The sequence below is a fragment of the Lontra canadensis genome, unplaced genomic scaffold, assembly GCF_010015895.1.
Source record: "Lontra canadensis isolate GAN:19392208 unplaced genomic scaffold, GSC_riverotter_1.0 scaffold112, whole genome shotgun sequence".
In the NCBI taxonomy this organism is placed as follows: domain Eukaryota; kingdom Metazoa; phylum Chordata; class Mammalia; order Carnivora; family Mustelidae; genus Lontra; species Lontra canadensis.
In genome coordinates this window covers 2,362,897-2,384,224 of record NW_022631106.1, presented here as the reverse complement: position 1 = coordinate 2,384,224, position 21,328 = coordinate 2,362,897, and the positions used below count along the sequence as shown (strand labels likewise).

At 40.8% G+C, this 21,328-nt stretch overlaps 1 protein-coding gene across 1 annotated transcript in view; it reads left to right on the top strand.

Annotated features, from left to right (window-relative positions):
* Positions 1-21,328, top strand: part of AFF3 (AF4/FMR2 family member 3) — a 525,952-nt gene that overhangs the window by 73,974 nt on the left and 430,650 nt on the right. The window contains exons 2-5 of the mRNA XM_032840305.1: positions 12,648-12,722; positions 15,031-15,151; positions 16,178-16,490; positions 16,641-17,026. Coding sequence (XP_032696196.1) covers positions 12,648-12,722; positions 15,031-15,151; positions 16,178-16,490; positions 16,641-17,026 — 895 coding nt within the window. The remainder of the gene's footprint in view (positions 1-12,647; positions 12,723-15,030; positions 15,152-16,177; positions 16,491-16,640; positions 17,027-21,328) is intronic.

Sequence of the window (21,328 nt, the reverse complement as noted above, 5' to 3'; positions counted from 1 at the left end):
TAATTGACATGGATAGAAAATGGCACATTGAATTTGCAGAATTATCAATATTTTCCTAGTTTAAGAATAGTATAAGAAGATGCTATTAGTCATAACCTTTAATGTTTAAGAATGTATAATATGCCTAGTATTAAGAGATGATGTTGCATTTATTAATGGTAATTTACTTGTTTTATGAGATGTAAATATTAGACAACTTTTTACAAATATAAATATTTGAAACAGAGGAAATGCATATTATAATCTGAAGAACAATTCATTTTTATCTAAAATTCCAACATTATTACTTATTAACTTGAAAATAAATAATTAATACAGTAAATACTGTTTCTCAAACAGCAAACAAAATTAGACTAGATAAGAGCTAAGGAGACAGTCTAACACAAAAACCAGAGAAAGTACAATGAAATTATAGGCGGGGAGGGATTTGGAAGCAGGTAGTGCAGACAAGGGAGTAGAATGGACAATTAACTAATTTGTAGCCAGGAGAGCAGAATTTGGAGTTCCTGGAGGGCTTTGGCAATTCAGTAAACCCTTTCTGAGTTAAATTGTTATCCTCCTATAAATTGAAAGTCTAGGATGCCTCTGTACCCAGGTTTGTTGTATTGAGGTTCTGTATCTCTCTGGAAAAGCAGAAAAACTGAGTTCATAAAGAGATGTTTCCAGACCTGGTAGGATATGAGCTGGTGTCTTCTGATATATCCCTGGGAATTATGCAGATTATTTGTCTGAAACCCAGATTGTATCAGTGTAGATGCAGTTAGATGCTAGCAGGATGAATACAGTGATTTTTTTGTTTGTTTGGCATGCTTAAGTACAGGGGAATTACTGACAGATTCAGAAAGTCTTTGATCAAAGTGGGGTTTGGTTGAATTAAAGACTACAGGTTAGGTTTGTGGGGAGATCTGTTCAGTTCATCCTTGGGAAGTGAGGGAGGAGGAGAATGGAGCCCAGCCTGGTAGGGAGAGCCAGGATCCGGGTAGAGTGTCACATATAAACCTGTGCTCTATTTACTAATTGTTGCCTTAATTGTATGTTTTTCATGTTTGTAGATACTTCAGAAGGGAGAAACAAATTAAAACTTAACACTGTCAATATTTTTAAAATATGCTTTGTATTAAAAAAATAATGTGCTTATAAAACGTCTAAGCTAGACAGAAGAATATAAATTCCTTCCTACCCCCTGCCACTTCATTGTTCACTTCAGAGATAAGTATTTTAAGATTTTCAAATGTCTGTAAAAGCACACATGTTACTTTACGTAAAAGAGATTATATCATCTATGCTGTTCTACAGCTTATTTTTTCTGCTTAATATGCATGTCTTGGATATTTTCCCCTGTCTGTACATTTAGACCCCCTCCATCCAATGGCTACATAGTCTCCCATTGTATGAAAAACAAGGATTTGTTAACTAGTCTCCTAAGAAAGATATTTAACTAACTTTAAATTTGTTTTTGTTTTACAGTTTAAATAATGCTGCAGTGACATCCAAAATTTGAATGGTATATTACTAAATACGAAATCCTCAGGTCAAATTCAGTATTTAATGACAGCCTGAGATGGATAAGGAGTGGTATTTCTTTCTGCATAGTGGGTATTTTAATCACCTCTGTCCAGGCATTAATAATATTTTACCTCAGAAGAGCACTTTAATGTTTTCAAAGAGTTCTGCTTTCATGACTTCATTTGCTTCTAGAACCAGTGATCAGTGTATGGATTGGTTTTATTGACCTGCTAAGCCATACAGTGGTTCCTGACTTGTCTGTAGCTGGCCTTACCTGGATCTCCTCATTCTTGGCCTAATATTAATATCTTTGATAGTAGTAGAGGGTCCTTGTTATAGGCCCACTGGTAGGAAATTTCTGCTTATTCAGTGGGATGCTAGCATTGCTTCCCTTTCCTATCATTCGAAGTTGACTTTGAATCATTAGCTTTTTATTCAAGAAAACTTTAAGTTCAGTGATTTTCAGGTAGGTTTCCCACTGAGATATTACAGTATCTTCTTATATTCTTGATATTCTTGTATTCTTGATATCCTTGATATTACAGTATTAATACATGTAGCCTTTTAATTCCAAAGGGACAATATGACATTTCCATGTTTCTTTATGCCAGTCATTTAAAGAATTATTTGGTAAAACCTGCTTTATCAACTCCTTGAGGCTGCTGCTTTCAGAATGTATCTGAAAGGCCTTTGTGTATCATAGCATATGCTTTACTGTCCTGAGAAGATCAGGTAAATCTACTCACTGTATTGCTTGTCCTTACTGGTTATTCAGTGAAAGGAGGGGTTAAGTGAAAACAAACACTGGCAATTCAGCCGTCCATCCCTTCACTCAACAAATGGTAACTGAGTGCCTAATGTAAGCCAGGTATTGTCCTCAGCTAATTCTGAGAGGTATGGATGCTATAGTCTAGGGGACAGAGACCCTTGGGCACTCTGAAAGCTGGGCAATCAAGACGGAAGCCCACAGAATGGAACCATCCTGCTAACTCAGCTGAAGGTTAATTGATTCTGAATTGCCAGATATCAAAGATGAGAAGAGAAGTCACATGTTTCTTCTCCTGTCTCTTCCTCTAGTATGTGCCACTAACTGCCCAGCCTTGTTCTGGGCACAGCATTTTGAGAAAGAAGAACCTTCTTCCTAGACTTTCTTCACATAAATTTAATGCCACAGAGCTGCCTATATTGCCTGTGACATTGGATTTACTCTGTTGTGAATGGTAGTATATTAGACACATTCAAAGAGACAGAAAGAGTAAGGAGTGATGGAGGAGAGGAAAGGAGAAGGGGAGGAGGGCTATTTTAAGCTAACATGAAGCAGGGGCACCTGGGTGACTCAGTCAGTTGGGTGTCTGCCTTTGGCTCAGGTCATAATCTGGGGTCCTAGGATCAAGCCCCACATTGGGCTCCCTGCTCAACAGGGAGTATGCATCTCCGTCTCTGCCCTGCTCATGCTCTCTTTGGCTATCTCTGTCTCTCTCTCAAATAAATAAATAAAAATATTTTTAAAAAAGATAACATGAAGCAGATATGTTGGCAGAGTATGTATGAGTGTCCTCTTTACATTTCTTAAAGAACTGTGATAATTACCATCATGTGCACGCAGCCCCATAATATATAATATTCCTAATGTTCTAGGGATCTAATAAAATATTTTTATGATAGATTACATGTCTAATTAAAATTGGGAACTTGTGAATGATACATCAGCCATATTGGAAGACCCCCTTGGTTTTCTGACACTGTGTTATACGGATATTTAGAATTAATCATCTTTACTGTCACTAGCACCTAATGAATTATAGAACTATAGAGTTCAAATAATTCATAATTTTTAACATCTTCCTCTAACTTAAGCTAATCGACTGTAGAACTTTCAGCATGGTAAGTTAGAAAAATGTCCTCAAGAATGGGTATTTTTTCATGTCTAGCTGACATTTTGTATATAGTAAGTGTTAATTAATTTTTTTTGAATAGAAATATATTTTTAAACACTTGAATTGTTTTTAATATCCAGAACTTCTGTGGAACTTAGAATTTTAATTCCAACAGTTACTGTTTAGGCAACTCATTTAAATTTTCTAAGCCTCATTTCTCCATTGAAGACAGGCATTTATCTGTAAAATGAACAGAAGAATGTTTATGGCACACAGATTTTGTTTCATTTTTATATTTGCATGTTCATTTATTAAAATTCTGTGTTTTTCATAAATAAAGGCTACATAACAGTTGTTGAGAGAGATAATAAAATAACAAAACTTTCTTTACAAACTTTCCAGCACCAAAACAGTTGCTCAGTATTACTATTAATATGATTCCCATTGTTATACTCTACAACCACAAAGAACATTTTAAGTCCCAGGCTTTGAATGGATTTTTATTCTGTTTGTTCAAATTGATATGTATATAGGTATGTATATAGGCTAAATTTTGAAAAGGAATGAGAAGAAATTTTAAAAATCATTTGCCATGTATTTTTAAAGTACTTGGAATATTATTTTCAGTGCCACCTCTGTGCCAGGCAGTGTTCTAGGTGCTGGAAATACAGTTTTACAGAAAGTAGACACAGGTTCTCTTCTGGGGTGCTAACCATTCAATGGAGGTTTCGGATTTATGTAAGAAATGTGATTGGAGGGAGAGTATAGGATTCCATGTAGGACATAGGTCAGGACTTGGGTCTGTTGAAGGTGGCAAGGAATGTTTTTGTGAGGGAAGCATCACTAAATTGAGACTTTCAGGATTAGGAGGAGGTAGGCAGGGGGAGAGCATACCCCTGGACTCAAAGAGAGGCCATAGTGTAGAGACTGAGGGAGATTTGAGCTGACATTGGAAAGATAAGCAGCGACCAGGTCCTGCAGGGCCATGGATTCTGGGTTTGGATTCTGTCCAAGGGAAGGTGGAGCATTACAGTGACATGGTCAAACTGCTATTTTAGGAAACACCCCTTCACTGTGGAAAAGCAAATGGCAGGAAGAACAGCTGAGGGGCCCTACAGGAGGCACTGTGAAGGACTAGAAGAGAGCCACTGGTGGGCTGGACTGAGGAGGTAGCAGGGGAGAAGGAGACAGACAGTTGAACAAATTTGAGTGATATTGACAGGACTAGGGGGTTGACTGGATGCCCTTGTTTCTGACCCAAGCAACTGTGAGGGTAATGGTGCCATCCACCCACATAGGCAAGAGACTGAAGGCAGATGCTGGGGTCAGGGAGTGGCAATAAGCTGTGTAGAGTTGCTGGGCTCTGTGTACTGTGGGAAACATGACTTGAAAAGATCAGGTGGATAGTTTGATAATTGGATCTGGAGCTGAGAAGAGAGATTTGGGTAAATCTTGGAGCCTTGCATATCACTAAGGTAAAAATGGCACCCGAGGCAAGGAATGAATGACATCATCAGGAAGACTGTCACATGAGAAGAGACCAGGCTTAGACAACAAGGTATTGCCCAGAACCCTGAGTGGCAACGGATTCTAAAGGAGTGGCATAAAAGTAGAGACAAGCATAGCACACTCAGGAGTAGCCCAAAAGGCTGTAGGTGAATCACAAATATAGATTTCCATAGAGCCTAGGGAAGAAAGCTTCTTAAGAGGCAATGGTAGCTGTGTGGGAAGTTGGGAGTGAAAAGTATCCATTGACTGCCTAGTGGGGAAGTTGTGACCTTGCTGTGAAGAGCAGAGCCAGATCACATGTGTTTAGGAAAACCAGGAATCAGAGAGAGACAGCAAGTGTAAGTGGCTCTGCAGAAAACAGTGGCTGATGGAGAGCAACAGCCAGAAGGGGGCAGAGGGTCAGGAAGGACTTGTCATTTTCATTTTTAGAAGATAGGAGGGCCTTGAATGGGTTTATTTGCTGATGAAAGAAACCCAGTGGAGACCAAGATGGCGACTTAAATAGAGGAAAGTAGCATCTGTGGGAAAGTGGAGTTGGGGGCAATAGGCTTCAGAGTCCAAGTGGGAGAGTTAGCTTGGGGAGGGGAAAAGAAGCGGTGGGGAGGGGGGAGGATGTTAAGGCCTAAGGTGGCAGGTGAGGTGAGAAAGGTTGAAGGATGGGAGCTGGGGAGCATCTGCCCACTGGCTTCTGTTTCCCTGTGACCGAGGACGGAGTCCAGGTCTCATACTCCAGACTTGCATTCCTGGTGACATAGAGCTCCATCCTCTCAGTGGCTCTGTGTTCTCCTGCAGACACTGAGGATTTAACATCGTACCTTCCTCTTCCCTCCTCCCTTTACCCACCAAGACATCTAGCTAAGCCGATAGACTGCCCTGTACTAAAATAGGTCATTCTCATCTTCAAAACAGGATCTCTTTCCCTCTCAGATAAATTAATAGGTCTATTATCGTAGTTGCCATTGTGTTTCCTACATGGAAGACCCTAATGGTTGGTCTCTCAGATTGCTTGGACATCAGAAGGTATTTGAGGACACACATATTCCTTTAATTCTCTCTTTCCTTAAAGGTAGCTCTGTTTGCTTTCATTCTAGCTTGGGGCTAGCTCTGTACCCCACAGGTAAATTAATTCAGTTCAGCAGATGGAAGTGGCTCAAGTTAATTCTTAACTCCTTTTCAGAAATCCCATTTCAACCAGGGACTGCATGTCATTAGTGGTTCTGGGAGGAAAAGAAGTTGAACAGTTGGATGCAGGGAGAACAGGAGCCATTCTTTAATGGCTGGTGTTCAGGGTCTTCAGGCTTTCTGTGTCCAGAAGCCTGACCCAACTGATAGCAGGAAGTTATATGAGAGGACTCTGCCACCCTTCTGCCCTCTGGTGTAAGGCATCACATCCGTGACCCTAAGTGGCTACACAGGGATTGTACGGAAGGGTATCATAGTTAAAACATAAGCATGCTACTAAATGTGACTCCTCCTTGTATATGGCTTTACAATTCCTAGGGGTGGAAGTTTAGAAACTGATGCTATAAAATAAAAATGAAATTTAACTGAGCAATTCGTGGAGGAAAAGTACTTTATTGGCTCTAACATGGAAGTCCTGGGAGTAAGCGTCCTTCTAATAATGGACACTGTGATTGATGCCAGCTCTATGCTGCTCTTGGCTAGAAGTGAGCTCTTTGACATAGCATAGTAGGGGCTTTACAGGTGGGTCTCATTTGGTTAGGTTACAACTGCTTTTGTGAAGCCCTGCTGCATCTTTATATTCTAACAAGGAGAAGACGGTAAATCAGAGTAATTGCTTCATCCCAAGGCACTTTTATATTGTAAAGGGAAAAGGTCATGTTAAGAAACTCGAATTAACTTCTCTGTTTATACTATGCAGAAAGCCTCTTTGAAAGCTGCTTGTCATACAACCTGGTGGTTTATTTATAATGGAACAATTCCATTAGAACCTGACACTTGTTCTCACGGCACCAAGACTTAAGATCCCTCAGGAAAAGCATTTAACCCTTGGAAATGCAAAGCTGTCATTTATCTGTCATCTCTCTAAAAACTCACTGGAGGGTATTTACAAGAGAGAGTTGGAGCAGTCATCATTTCCACTGAGTTAGAAATGGAGTTTGGATTCACTAAATGATCAGTAGAGAACCAGTGAATGTCCAGCACCATGTTGCAGAAGTATCTTTTCTTTGTTGGTGTGATTATGGTATTCCCTATTTTTTAAGGAATTCATTGTACAGAATTCTGGGACTGGAGTGTTAGTTAATTGCTAGTGCTGACTCATTTGAATTGCTGATACCCGTTGTTTTTTTTTATAAGTTTTAGAAGAATTCTTAGAGTTAACACTTATCAACCAAGGAGACTGAGCAGATCTTAGAAGAAAGAACTGAAATTGTCATGATCTGAAAATTAACACCCTTCTGCCTGACATTTTCTAGCAAAAGATGGGGATACCATTTGTCAAAGCCTGTCAGTGAGCAGGTTCCCCAGGAAGCCAGAGGAGCAGAGTCTAAGAATTCGGTTTCTGATGACAGGCTGCCTGGCTTCGGACCCCAGCATTGTCGCTCACCGGCTATGAGGCTTGCACAAGTTAGTTAACCTCAGAGCCTCTTATTTCTTTGCTGGCAGAGGGGGATAACGTCTCTTGGGGTTTTGAAAACTACTCAGTGAAATAATGCATGTAAAGATCTTCATGCAGTGGCTGTGTATAGTAGTAAAGGGTTGTTGGTATTAGCAAAATTTATTTTGGGCCCAATGGGCTTGGGACAATGTTATAGATGATCCCAAAATGTTATTTTTCTTTGGAATATTTGTGGGCTAAATTTGTCTGTGGGTGTTCATTATTTTGTGACTTTCTTCTGTTTCCTACTTTTACTGAAGCTGTGTTATAGGACAAGTGATTCTGGCACAAACCACCCCCAGTTCCTTTCCCATTCTTATAGAACAGATCGGCAGTACTGAGGCAGAGATCTGTAAATTCTCTCAAAGGGAATTTCAAGATGAAATTAAGATTGACATCACCTTTTTGATCAGAGACAAACAAGTAAGGTTGGACTGACCTTTCCAAGGTATCTGTGGTAGAAATAATATTGGGGGTCATACTTACAAAGCTGATGGCAAAGCCAGTGGTATAATGCTGTTGGGGGAAGACGGAGTAAAGAGGTGTGAGAATGGAATTACTTGACTCTACAAGAAAAGCCTAGTAAAAGTGAGCAGGCAGAGTGATGTTCTTCAGTATTTAAGGGTTTGTTATATGCACTGTTGACCAGTCCTCATTCCTCAACAGATCTTTAACTACCAGCCTCACCACTGTTCTCACCAGCACCACCACCACGCCACCACTAACACTCCTACCACCACCATCACTCCCATGACCACCACCCCCATGACCATCATTACCAACCCCACTCAACATCCCAACCCCTCTTACTGCCACCACTCCCACCTCCCCCTTCATCCCCTCCCACACCCCCATCATCACCACCATTACCTCCATCATCCCCCACCCCCTACCTCCTTCCTCATTACCACCCCTACCACCATCACCCTCCCCTCACCCTACCCCTCACCCTCAGCACCAGCACCATGTACAACCATTCAGGGCATTGAAGGACTCTGGTTGGGGGATCCTTGTCTCTTTACCAAGCTGTGATTCCAGCCCACCTTGTGTCTGTCTGACTTGCTTCTCGTATCTGCTCACTCTCTGACCACCTTCCTGTCTTTCATTCTCCCAGCTGTGTCTATAGATTAAGAAAGGAATTCATATACTTCAACAGTCTTGCTTTTCTCTGACTGAAGAAGGGATTACTGATGTTTTATCATTTGCTTTATAAATAAAGAGATGATAATTAGTTTGACTCATAAAGCAATTGTTATAATTTTGCAGTGTTTGATTAAGTTTCTTTAATTACACACAGTTGTTGATGTTGCTGCTCCAAAGAACAGGAAAGTTTCTGCGAAAGGTCTTCTCTCCACCTAGTGCTTTTTTTTCCTGTTCGCCCCTTTGGCTGCCAGTGCACACTCCAGGGGCAGGTTAGCATTTTGTCCAAGGACTGTGAGTGCCTGAAAAGATTGTTTTCTCTGTGCTCAAGATGTTCAAGGCCCGTCCTGATGCAAACTGTAAAGAAAGGGATAGGGTGTCTTTTATTCTTCCTTGCTACCACCCTTCATTTATTTACTCCAAATCAAACCTGCTCTACGAAGGGATCAGCTAAACTTATTTAGGGTAAGGAAGCAATAAAAGGTAGCAGTGGAGCAAACCAAACAAATGATACTTTAAGTGTGGAATTCCAGCTGGTTAAAGACCTGGGCTGGTGTGGGGAGGGCAGAGGTCACCTCCTCCAACTACTCTCAAAGGCCACTTAATAGTAATTGGCGTGTCTTGTACTTTTACGTCCTTCTTCCCTTCAGTGTCCTCTACCTGCCCTTCCTCAAGACCCAGCTCAAAACAAATGAAGTCTTTTGCAGGGAGCGCTCTGGATTCCCTGTGCTCCCTTCTACAGTGCCCCAACCACATGCTGTCAACATGCTCTTTTAGAATGGGCCCCTTCCCTCTTTCCCTGTCTCCTGAACCACAGCCTCTCAGCAGAAGGAAAGGCTGCTCACAGCCCTCATTGTCTCCCCTGCCTCTAACATCTTGGCTTTCGGGAAATCATTGTGGACTGAAGTGAATTGTATTTCTGCTCTGTGAAGGGGAGAGTAGTTTTTAGCCATGGAGAACATGGTAACTTTCTCCAAAAGATCGGTAAGAGGTGGTTCTCTCTCTCCTCCTTGAACTGGCTTGTTTTCCAGACCTCAACTCTGAAGACATGCCAGTAGGTAGGATAGTGTGTGTTTGTGTGTGTGTGTGTGTGTGTGTGTGTGTGTGTGTGTGTGTGTGTTAAAGAAGAAAACACTTAGATGGTTCTAGTCAAGGGGTGCAATTAGCTATATATACCCTTGGCTGAAAGCCTCCTCCATGGGAAATGCAGTTTGTTGGCAGCTAATGTTCAGATGTAAACAGGCTGCACATGGATGGGTGCTGGAGGGCGGAAGGTAGCCCCTCTTGGCCAGCCAGGCCTTCTGGGTCAAACCTGGGCTCCGTTGAGCGGGCAGCTCCACCAGCTCCAGCACCTGTCCCCCGCAGTAGGGCTGTGTAGGACAGTGAAGGGAAGAAGGGCTTAAAAGTACAAGACACGCAAATTACTACATGGGCAGAGACAAGAACAGGCTGGGGGATGGGTAGGATTTGATGAAAATGGTGTTACTAGCAGCCCTAGCTGGCTTATTACTTCAGACTCTGTAATTTTTAAAGCCATTCATCTGTGCTGTAGTCGACTCTTCTGTATTAGGAGGATATCCTTTTATCTTGTGGACTGTGGAAAGAAATTGATTTTTGTCTTTTGTTTTTTGGGGACTGTAAACAATTTTTAACAACCCAGACTTTATTCTAGAATTCTCCTTTTAGTTCTCTCTGAATGCAAAGTAGCTTCCCTATGTCTCATTTGTCCTGTTTTGCTTTTGTGAGGCTCACATTTACTGTTTATTGATAGTGTGGGCTTGTAGACATCAGGGTTTTAGGAAGTGTGCCCATCTTTCGCTCCTGGGTTGCTCCTCTTGCATGGATTGGCATTGCTGTCCCTTCTACATGATGACTTCTTTGTGACATTGTTTTGGTGATCAAACTCTTACCGTAAGTTCCTTGATCTTTAAAAAAAGTTAGCCCTGGGGGTGCCGGGGCGGCTCAGTGGGTTAAAGCCTCTGCCTTCAGCTCGGGTCATGATCGCAGAGTCCTGGGATCGAGCCCCGCATGGGGCTCTCTGCTCAGTAGGGAACCTGTTTCCTCCTCTCTCTCTCTGCCTGCCTCTCTGACTACTTGTGATCTCTATCAAATAAATAAATAAAATCTTTAAAATTAAAAAAAAAAAAAAGCCCTGCAGTGATACCCACCATCGTTGTCTTTCTCCAAGGGACATTGTAAGGATAATTAAGGGACCTATGTATAAAATGTTTTGAGCTCAGTGGAAGGGAGAAACCATCTGACTCAAAAGTTTTACTATTATTTAGTCTCATACTGTTACCATGTGATCAAGAATACATTAATTGGAAATGGTGATAATTTCATGTTTGGAATTCTATTCCTACTTAATCAGCATAATTAGCTTTGGCCTGAACCCTACCCTTACCTCATTTTATAGATTAAAAGCAAATAAAAGGAAATGATCCGAACTGTTTTTACTACATTTTTCATTGGCTGTTTTTTTTTTTTTTAATTCTAAAAATAAATAAGTCTTTTAAAGGGAGTTGATTAAAAAGGTTCATTTCCTGGGAATGTTATGCATCTGCAATAAATAATAAATAATATTGTAGCAGTTGGCTGCCTCCACTTTCATACAAAATAAATAAATACATTTGGTGACATACATTTGAGGAGTGTGATTCTTATAATTTTCACGGAAATAAGGAATAACTTTACAGATGATAGAGATTTTACCATCTGCTAGTAACAACAACAAAAATAACACAGCTCATAAGACGAGGCTCTTACTGAGTCTAACATATATATTGGCATGCCAGGAATTTTCTACAACTTTAGTCAACCATCCCCAGGGAAGCTGACCTGACTTTCAGCCTTTGTTTCTAAAGCAAATGGCATGGTCTTTACATTGCTTGAATGGCAGAGAAGGGAAGAGGACTGAGTTTTAATGGTGAGAGATCAAGAGAAAGGCACTCTCTGGAATTGTAAGTACCTGCACAGATTTCACTGGTAATTAGTGGAATGGTGACTCACTGTTGAGAAGATACTGTCTTTATGAGTTAAAACATTTAGTGTTGGTAGAAAAGGTAAGAGTTTCAGACGCTTAGAGAAAGATGGCAGGTGGCAAGTCCAGACTTTCTCTACAATGACATTTGTTTTAAGCAGATGACATTTTAGTTTCCAAGACCTGACGTGACAGCTGGGAGTTGTGGTTCTAGTGGAGTCGAGAGGGAGTCAGGTGGGTCACCATCAGCAAGAGTTAAATGCTCAGTGAAGGCGACAGAGCTGCCTTCCAAGGAAGGAGAAGAGAAACCACAGGGAAGGCATTGAAGAAATACTGGCTCTCTCTTTGGGTTTCCTTTGCTCTATTCTGGAGAAGGTGGGGATGGTTGTCATTTTTGGTCTTTCTGGTTTCATCTGGTGGCATGGAGGGTACTGCAGGCACAAGCATCATGGCAGTCCCATAAAAGATGGCCAGGGCAGTTCTATTAGCAGGCTATGCGTGGGTGGTCCTGGGGTTGTTCAGTCCTTCTTAGTATGAGAAGCTATAGTCTGGGTGCGCAGGCAGAGCCTCGTTGGAGAGCAGGGGTGTGTATCTTGGAGTGCTTTTGGTTACCTTTAAGTGGATTGGGGAATGAGGCAGATTTAACTAAAGAAGAGCCCCTTTCCTTTCACCTCCAGCTTCCCCATATTTTGAAGTGATTCTTACTGTAACCTGACCTTGAAAGTGTAGCAAGTCTGATAGCTGCCTAATTGATTATGGCTTTTAGTCTAATGCTAAACATCTAACCCACGGGGTGAAGTAGGTAGAGTTTATGAATTTGTTTTCATTGCCAAACTCTACATGGTTCCTCCTTTTTCTGTTACACCTCCTATTTGGACCTTGTTTGGACCCTGATGTCCTATGCCTTTCCCCTTGGCCTTTGGCAGAAGTGCTGACAAGCTCATGCATGTTCAGATACCAAGGGCTGATCAGGTTAAAGTGTTTCCCCTTCTTGTGGTGTCTACATTTCTTTCAGGGGTGAAGACATCTTAAACCAGAGGAATGACTCTCTAGTTGTGGAATTTCAGTCATCAGCCAGCAGATGCAGGAGGTACTATTTTGGGCATGGGGACCTCTCAGAAGTCCTGCAATCATCCTTAATGACCACCTGCCTGCTCCATGTCACATAAGGCCACTTCACGCATCACACCAGTCTCGTGTGTATGGTTGGTTTGACTTGCCCGAGGACAGCGAGCATGTTTGTGGAAATCTCTGTGCATGGAGTTCTGCACACTAGGTTCTTCCCAGATGTCCGCACGTGTCGGAGAGGGGAAGAAAGGCAATGCATGCAATGCAAGCTTGTTTTTCTGACTGCAGATGCTGGTATTGGCCCCAAAGGGAACAAGTTCATACTAAAACTCGAATCCACTTCTTGGTTAAAGCTCACTTCATGCCCATCCACAGCATGAGTCGTGTGTCGTCAGAGCGGTCTCCATTTGAAATCCATGGAATGTTCGTGAAAGATCTGGGGTTTCATACTGCAAATGTCCACAAGCAGAGCAGGACCGTTTTAGCCTCTTCTTTTAGCCTCTTCATTTAGCCTCTTCTTTGAACTGGAAGACTGGTTCTGGGAATAAGAGTGTCGTTTTCATTTTCTGCCTCCCTTCTGCCAGTTGCCATCACCATAGCCACCCAGAGAGTTCGTAGTGATGGCGATGTTGGAGCTGTGAGCCTCTCAATTGGTAAGGCTGTGGCTGCAGCCTCCGTTTATGTCAAGGTCACTGGTTGGATTCCCCAATCTAATAACTTTGGGTAATGTACTAAAGATGAATTAAAATGCTAATAGGTGACATGTTCTGGGTATTTTAACATTCCCTAATCTTAAATTTAAATTAAATGCCTTAGGTGTTCTCACAGCCTCACTGGAAGTGCATTTAGCATTGCCCCTTAGCGAGTTTAAAGTATATTCTGTCCACCCGGGCAGAGCTAGAAGGATAAGCAGTATTTGTTTTATGATCATTTTATTTGTGTCCTCTACAGCTACATGACATGCTCTCCTCTCTTGTACTCGAGATAGCAATTTAGCTAAAACAAAACAAGATGAAACAGAATCTCACTCTTTTCATATGTTTTGGTGAACCCACAGCTCCTTTCATTATTAACAACATTTAAAAGCAATACATTGGAGTTTGGGCACCTATAGCTCTTCCAAAGCCATTTTGTAGATTACCTTCATGTTTAAACCTTACAATGCCATTAAACATCCCTGTTTTATAATGAAGACACTGGGGTGCAGAGAGATGGTGTGGCTTTTCCATCATCATGTTGCTGGTATGGGAGAATCACAGTCAGTAGGCAGCTGTCCTACCTCCCAGCTCAGGTGTCTCTACAGTAGACCAGGTGGGAGCTCAAAGCAAAACAAGGTCACTTAAACCAAATGCTTCTGCTAGGAAATGAAGACAATGCTCATTCTGAGGGACATGTCAGTTCTCCACTGAAGCCAGATTTCTTTATATACTGAGCTGAAAAAACAAGTGTATTTCCTTCCTTTAGTAAACGGGTCACTTCCTTATTATTAGTTGAATTAGCCCTTTTATTTTCTCCTTATGAGGGGGAAGGAACATTATTTCTCTCTTAGTCCTCCCAGTTATCTGGTGTCTGGTCACTTCATAATTGTATTTTGGGAGAATAGATATTAATTTTCTTTAACAAAAAGGCTGAGATCCTTGATGACACACCATAATTCAATTTCCGTTCTCTCCCTGCGTTGCCTGCACCCCTTCCTCCTGGCACATTTTTCATAGTTAGGAGGAGTGATAGTGTCAAATATATCAGAAGGAAGAATTGATTCAGTAGTAGTTTGACGACTTGACTGATTAACAGAGATCAGAAGAAGGCTCATAACTGTGAAAACCATTGCAGCATGGAGTTTTAACAGCTCTTTAGGGAGCTAGTTAATGAAAGAATCACTACAGAAACAGCCATGCAAAAGAAAAAAAAAAAGAAAGAAAGACAAGAGCAGGAGCATTCCCATATAACACTCAGAGGCTTTGTCATAAGGGGAAAATATGCTCGTAATTTCTATTTACACATTGCTGTAATTACCGTCTGCCTTAAGATTACTTTCAGTCTTCTCTTGTCAAAGTTGCTTAGATATTTCCTGTCTTACATATCAGGCAGAGAGGTCTAGTACTGGTTGGAACTTGCCCTAAGGATTTTTTTTTTGCTCCTGAAGAATGTAATTATCAGACACCCAAGCTCCTACTGCTTGATTATGCTGGCTCTAATCTGATCCTTGTTCTCCCTATCACGGCCATTTGTCCATGACCCAGACTTCTGCGCTCAGGTGAATGTTCCACTGGGCTTTAGCCTTTAACTTTTTCCTATGTGATTGTTCTCTTTTCTTTCTCCTGATGCAGTGTCTATGAACCAGACAGAAATGTGTTACGGAGGAAAGAACGAGAAAGAAGAAATCAGGAAACTCAGCAAGATGATGGCACGTTTAATTCGAGTTACTCCCTCTTTAGTGAACCTTACAAGGTAGATGGTTTTCAGTCGTTCATCTTCTCCCTCACTTGTACCTCACTCCTGTGGTGGCAGTCTCTCCTGGAAGAGTCGCCCAACCAAACTTCAGTTGCTTTTCAGCCTGGTCAGCCCAGGAAGGCAGCTCAGCCACTCAGAATGAGATCTTCTCCCACAAATCTTGGCGTCCAGGTCACACAACTTGACTGCCTGTTCCTTCAGTAAAAAGTAGCTTTTGCTTAATAATGAGAGCTGCTTGATGTGATTTTTATCCATAGTATAGACTTCATTTCTACATTGATTTTCAAAGTCAATGCCACTTGTAATTTTTTTTTTTTTTTAATCTAAGCTATTGGGAAATAAAAAGAGGTTGGGTAACCTATTTGCCACACATGGGTCATGCTGCGGTCAGGCTACCTGATGGGGTAATGAGAAAATAACTGCTGGATTGTTTCTCACTTACACCAAAGGCCAGAGATACAAGCTGTCTCCCAAAGCAAAAGGCCTGAGATTTCACTGAGGCCTGCACAGAACCTTGGGTAGTTTAGGCAGGTGCCTCCTTGCACATCAAGCCCCGTGTGCATTTTAAGCTGTATGCTGACTTCTTCTGCCTATCCCTCTGGGTTTCTGGCAAGAATCATTATATATTTAGAAATTGTCAGCAGAACACTTTGAGCCAAATTTGAATTTTCAAGAAAAGCTTCCAAAGGGACTATAAAAAAGAGAAGAAACCCCAATCCTGGAAAGCCTCAATCCTGACAGTTTTGCAAAGCTGCGGTGGTTGTTTCCCTGATTAACGTAGTGGCATCACACCACCGTGGGTAGGTTCCCTTTTGATGCAGTCTGAGGCTCCTAACGGCTTCCTGGTCCTGGTGCGATGCAGTGTGGACAGACTTCGGAGAGGACGACTTTGATTTTATCTCCCAGCTCTCATTCTGAGTGTGACAGCCCTGACTCTGTGAGCCATCAAGGCACCTCCCCGTGGTCTCCTGTGTTTCTCATCTCTCTAACAACAGGGTGCTTGTTGTGTTTTTCTTTCTCCAGACAAACAAGGGGGATGAGCTCTCCAACCGGATCCAGAACACTTTAGGCAATTACGATGAAATGAAAGACTTTTTAACTGATAGATCTAATCAGAGTCATCTCGTGGGTGTTCCCAAACCTGGGGTTCCTCAGGCTCCTGTGAACAAGATCGATGAACATTTTGTTGCAGATTCAAGAGCCCAGACCCAGCCCTCATCTGTCTGTAGCACAGCTTCTTCCACACCAGCAGCTGTCCCCACGCAGCAGAGTAAGAGGGGCACCATGGGCTGGCAGAAGGCTGGGCACCCGCCATCGGATGGCCAACAGAGAGCAAGTAAGCACGGACACAGATTGCTTGATTTGAACAGATCTGCTAACCCAAAGAACCATAATAAAAAACCTAACCAGTCTGTGTCGAGCCCCTCATCCTCATCTTCCTCTTCTTCTTCCTCTTCTTCTTCCTCTTCTTCTTCTTCCAACTCAGCACAACAAGGCTCTCTCAGGACCTTGCTTGGAGATGGTGTTGGCAGACAGCAGCCACGAGCCAAACAAGTGTGCAATGTAGAGGTGGGTCTTCAGACCCATGAAAGGCCACCTGCTATGGCAGCCAAGCACAGCAGCAGCGGACACTGTGTTCAGAACTTTCCTCCATCCCTGGCTTCAAAACCCAGTCTGGTCCAGCAGAAACCCACCGCATATGTGCGGCCGATGGACGGCCAAGATCAGGCTCCTGATGAGTCTCCAAAACTTAAATCATCCACAGAAACCAGTGTGCACTGCACGTCGTACAGGGGAGTCCCAGCCACCAAGCCAGAGTCCGCCAGAGCCAAGGCCAAGCTTTCCAAGTTCAGCATCCCCAAACAAGGAGAGGTGAGTCTTTTGTCAATGCCACCTACATACATCTGAGTAGATCTCAGTGACGACCCGGCAGTTATAAATCCAGTGCCCATGTTTCTTAATTTTCAGTGTGTGAACGACTTCATGTGGTAGGATTTGTAGCCATTGCTAAAGGAGGTTATACACATAAATAATGATTTTTTAAAATCTCAAATTGATTATCACCATTTTTTTTTTTAAGTTCCAACATATGTGGTTATGTGTCTGTGTTCATCCGGGAAGGAATTTCCTTCAATACAGTTCAAGGGATTTTGTGTGTGTGTGTGTGTGTGTGTGTGTGTGTGTGTGTGTGTGAATGGGTCAGTGTCGACATGGATATTATATATTAAGAGTAGAAGTATTGTAAAAAAGAGGTTAATTTTTATGTAAAAGAGTTCAGAAGTTCAACATTTTTGTCACTTTTGAAATGTTCCAAGACATAAAGGAAACCTTATAATGATTTTTAAAGTAATTATTAAATGACTCAGTATTGAATATGTCAATGTATAGTCAAATGTATCAGATGTCTGATCCATATTGTAATACCTAAAATTCAGGTTAATTGATGTTAATCGAGTAAGGACTCGCCTTGTCCTGTGAAAATAATCTTAGGTTATATGAAGAGAGTGAAATCTTCTAGTTCAGATTCTTGCATCTTAAATTTAATCTGAAGTATTTATTTATTGCATTACAAAATGTGTAGACTAGATGTGTGGAATATGAGAACTCAAAAAGGCAAATCACATAATCACAGAGGAAGCAAAGAGTCTAGTCTACTTGAACAGTAAATCTGGATGGAAAATGAAGTCTTGTTTTAGAGAAGCATATTTCCTCCTATATTCCAAATTGATGGCACTTGTCAAGAGCATATGAAAAAGCATACGTGCACATTTTTTGTTTGTTTGTTTTGCTGTGATGTGGTATACTAACCAACATAAAATGTGAATTCTAGAGCATTGGACTTAGGAACCATTCAGTTTCTTTTTCCTTTTTGACATACTCAGTTTTAAAGATGGAATAACACTGTGGCTAGCATATTCTTTGTATCTTAATTTGGTTTAATGACCAAATAAAAACACAAATGACTTGATGTTTCTTGTTGGAGTCTGACAAGGCTGAACTTAATAATTTATGAGCTGAGCTCTCACCTCAGAAAGCACCGTGCACCAATTGGGAGATCAACATATTGCCCTTAGAGAAGATATCTTTTTTTTAATTCTGAGATGTTTACACAGGTTCTAATGAGGAAATTAAGTGACATGTGTATCAGTAACTCCTTTTGATCATTCATTTATGATGGATCCCATAAAGTATTCCTAGGAATTAATAGAAGCAGCATATAACTTCTGCAAGCATTTATGGTTGGAAAAGTTTGTGGGAAACACGTATTAATATCCCCTTATAAAACTAAATTTATCAGGCCCTTTGATTTGTGTTATCATCATCAAATGACCTGGCAAATAAAATGAGGCTTATCCTTGAACAGAGGTGACTGTAACTACCAGGAATCCATTATAATTTTAATCCCAATTGATTCCTTGTTAAAATGATTTTTATGTGCCAGAGAAACTTCAAATTTATTAGGTAGTAATTCATTTATTTACTTTATAACCCAATGAGTTGATAAAGCCCTGGTTAAAAGCCAGTTTTTGATAACCAGTACAGCCTTATGCAGGTAACAGTACAGTTTTCATTAGGCTTTTGGGTAAGTCATTAATAACATGGACACTTTCAGGACGCCCTTCCAAGACCTCAGATTGGGAATGACACATTGTACTACGGTTCGGTAATCACAGAAAGAGGGAAATGCCTGAGATAGAAAGTCATACCAAGAAAAATTAGAGCTTTTATACAGGAAGTGTTTCATTTCCCCCATGTAATGACATTGAGCCTGTCCACTTGCTTCTTTCCTAACATTTTATACTGAATACGTTAAAGAGGCCAATCATGCATTGATAGAAAAGAGGTAAGAAGTGTTGCTTGCAGAACTAAGTTTTAATTGGTGGATCTGCTTTTTGTTCTGTTTTGTTTTCTTGGTGTTTTTGTTGTAGGGGAGATAATACAGTCCTTATTTTAGCAAAAAACTGCATATTATGGAAAATATGATAATGTGAATTTTGCAGCACTTGTGTGTTGCTGTCTAGTTTATTAATAATAAGAAAATGACTCTTTCCCAGTTAGCAGCAGGATAGTATCTATAAGTTATATTTCCTATCCTTCAGACTCAAAGAGTTTGTTTTTTGTTTTTGTTTTTGTTTTAAGATTTTATTTTTATTTGACAGGGAGAGATCACAAGTAGGCAGAGAGGCAGGCAGAGAGAGGAGGAAGCAGGCTCCCCACTGAGCAGAGAGCCCGATGTGAGGCTCGATCCCAGGACCCCAGGATCATGACCCCAGCCGAAGGCAGAGGCTTTAACCCACTGAGCCACCCAGGCGCCCCTCAAAGAGTTTTTTTGTTTGCTTGTTTGTTTTACAGTACTCCAAGAGATTAAAAAAGATCTTTTGCAGGTATGTCACTCGATGTTTATAGGGCATCCCTATAAAATCCACAGTCATAGCAGAGAAACTGAAGAATTTTATTGGCTAATCAGGTTTTACTTTTTGAGGGTACATTTGCTTTTATTTTTTTTGGAGAGAATAAAACAAACGTGGCAAACAAGAACTATTAATTTTATTATTATTTTATTATTTTTACTATTTTTTTTTTTAAACACAGATAGTACCTAGATGAAAATGTCCTGATAGTACTGACATTGGTAGTACTGACATTAATTTCCAGTGAGGTAGGGAATTTTATAGAGGCTGTGAACTAAAGGAACTTTTGTATGACTTGATTATAGTTTCTCAGGACATTGGCTATAGAGCAAGATTTATGCCAATGTGAAGGATTTGGGGGCTAGAAGGAAGTGTTAGGTAAAAATGATGTAAAGACAAGGCAGATGCAAATATAGCTGCATATGGTATTGTGGAGGTACAGTACTCATAAGAAATCAAATCAATGACTAGATGCAATGTGATAGGAGAAATTTAAAAAAAAAACTAAGACGTGATCTCTGCCTGCAAGAAATTTTACATGAATTAAATAAATTAGACTCTAGCACTTAGCTTTTAATATACAGTTTCTCTCACGTGCAGTCCAAACTAAATTTAAAAAATTGGCCTCCTAGTCCTAGAAAATTTCCTCACCTTCATAATCCTTATAGTAGAAAAATCTTTGTTATTTTAAAAAATCGAGACTTTGTGAATCTCTTTTGCCTGATTTTATACTTCATAAGTTCTTCATTCTTTTTCTTACAACATCTGCACTCTATCTGCTGCCATGGTGAATTATTTGTTATAATTCTTTAGTCTTCAATAATAGGTAATTAGTGTGGAAAAATTCAGTGCAATTTGGTGTGGAAGTTAAAGACCTCAAGGGAGTTCTTTAACTGATACACCTGTCTCCTGGCTGGTTTTTCCCAGCTCAGTTTTGTGTTTAATGAAAAACACATTTCTGTTATTATAGCTGAGTTTTTTATTCTTGATGCCATCCCTCATTAAGTGAGCCTTCCCTGGAGTGCCAGTCGGAAGGGTGACTAGTGCTAGGTGTGAGATAGAGACATAAGAAATGACTGCAGATGCATTCTAGAACATTCTAGGGTAAGGAACACTAAATCTTATTTCCAGTTGAAGCAAATTATTTTTTGTTTCACATACACACACAAAATAAATGTTTTGCCCTTAACATGTCATTCAAGATCCAGGCACTGGGGACCATTAACCTAGTGGGGCAGATACAAGTTTTGTGGGACCTAAAACGTATACCATCTTGGGGGTTTTCTTCAGGAAAAAAGGAGTAGAAAATTATCTTATACTTGAAATTTTTTCAAAAACAAGTATTAACTCATTGCTAGAGCCCCTCCTGAGGCCTTAGAGGAATCTTCGCTTAAGAGGCCCTGGAGCTCATGCATCATTAACTCCATGCCATATCTGTCTTTGGCTTATGGAATAATAAGAAATTGTTATTGAAATGATAATTTTAGATTTGAAAAGAGTGCTTTATATTGGCCCCAAACTTAAAAATACGTATGTATATGCTAGGTGATATAGGAAGGCAGAAATGGGACAATCCTGTAGAAAAGGCCCAATAGACAGTGCTGTTGAGACAAAATATGGGAATATGGGTCTTATGGGCCATGAAGTCAGTTTGTTTGGCAAGTTTCAGCTTCAGTGGTACTCCAAAACATAACCCATTTTAGTTTCTGTTTGTTATTAATTTAATAAGTAGCAATGATTTAAGATGGCTCTTGCAGAGGGG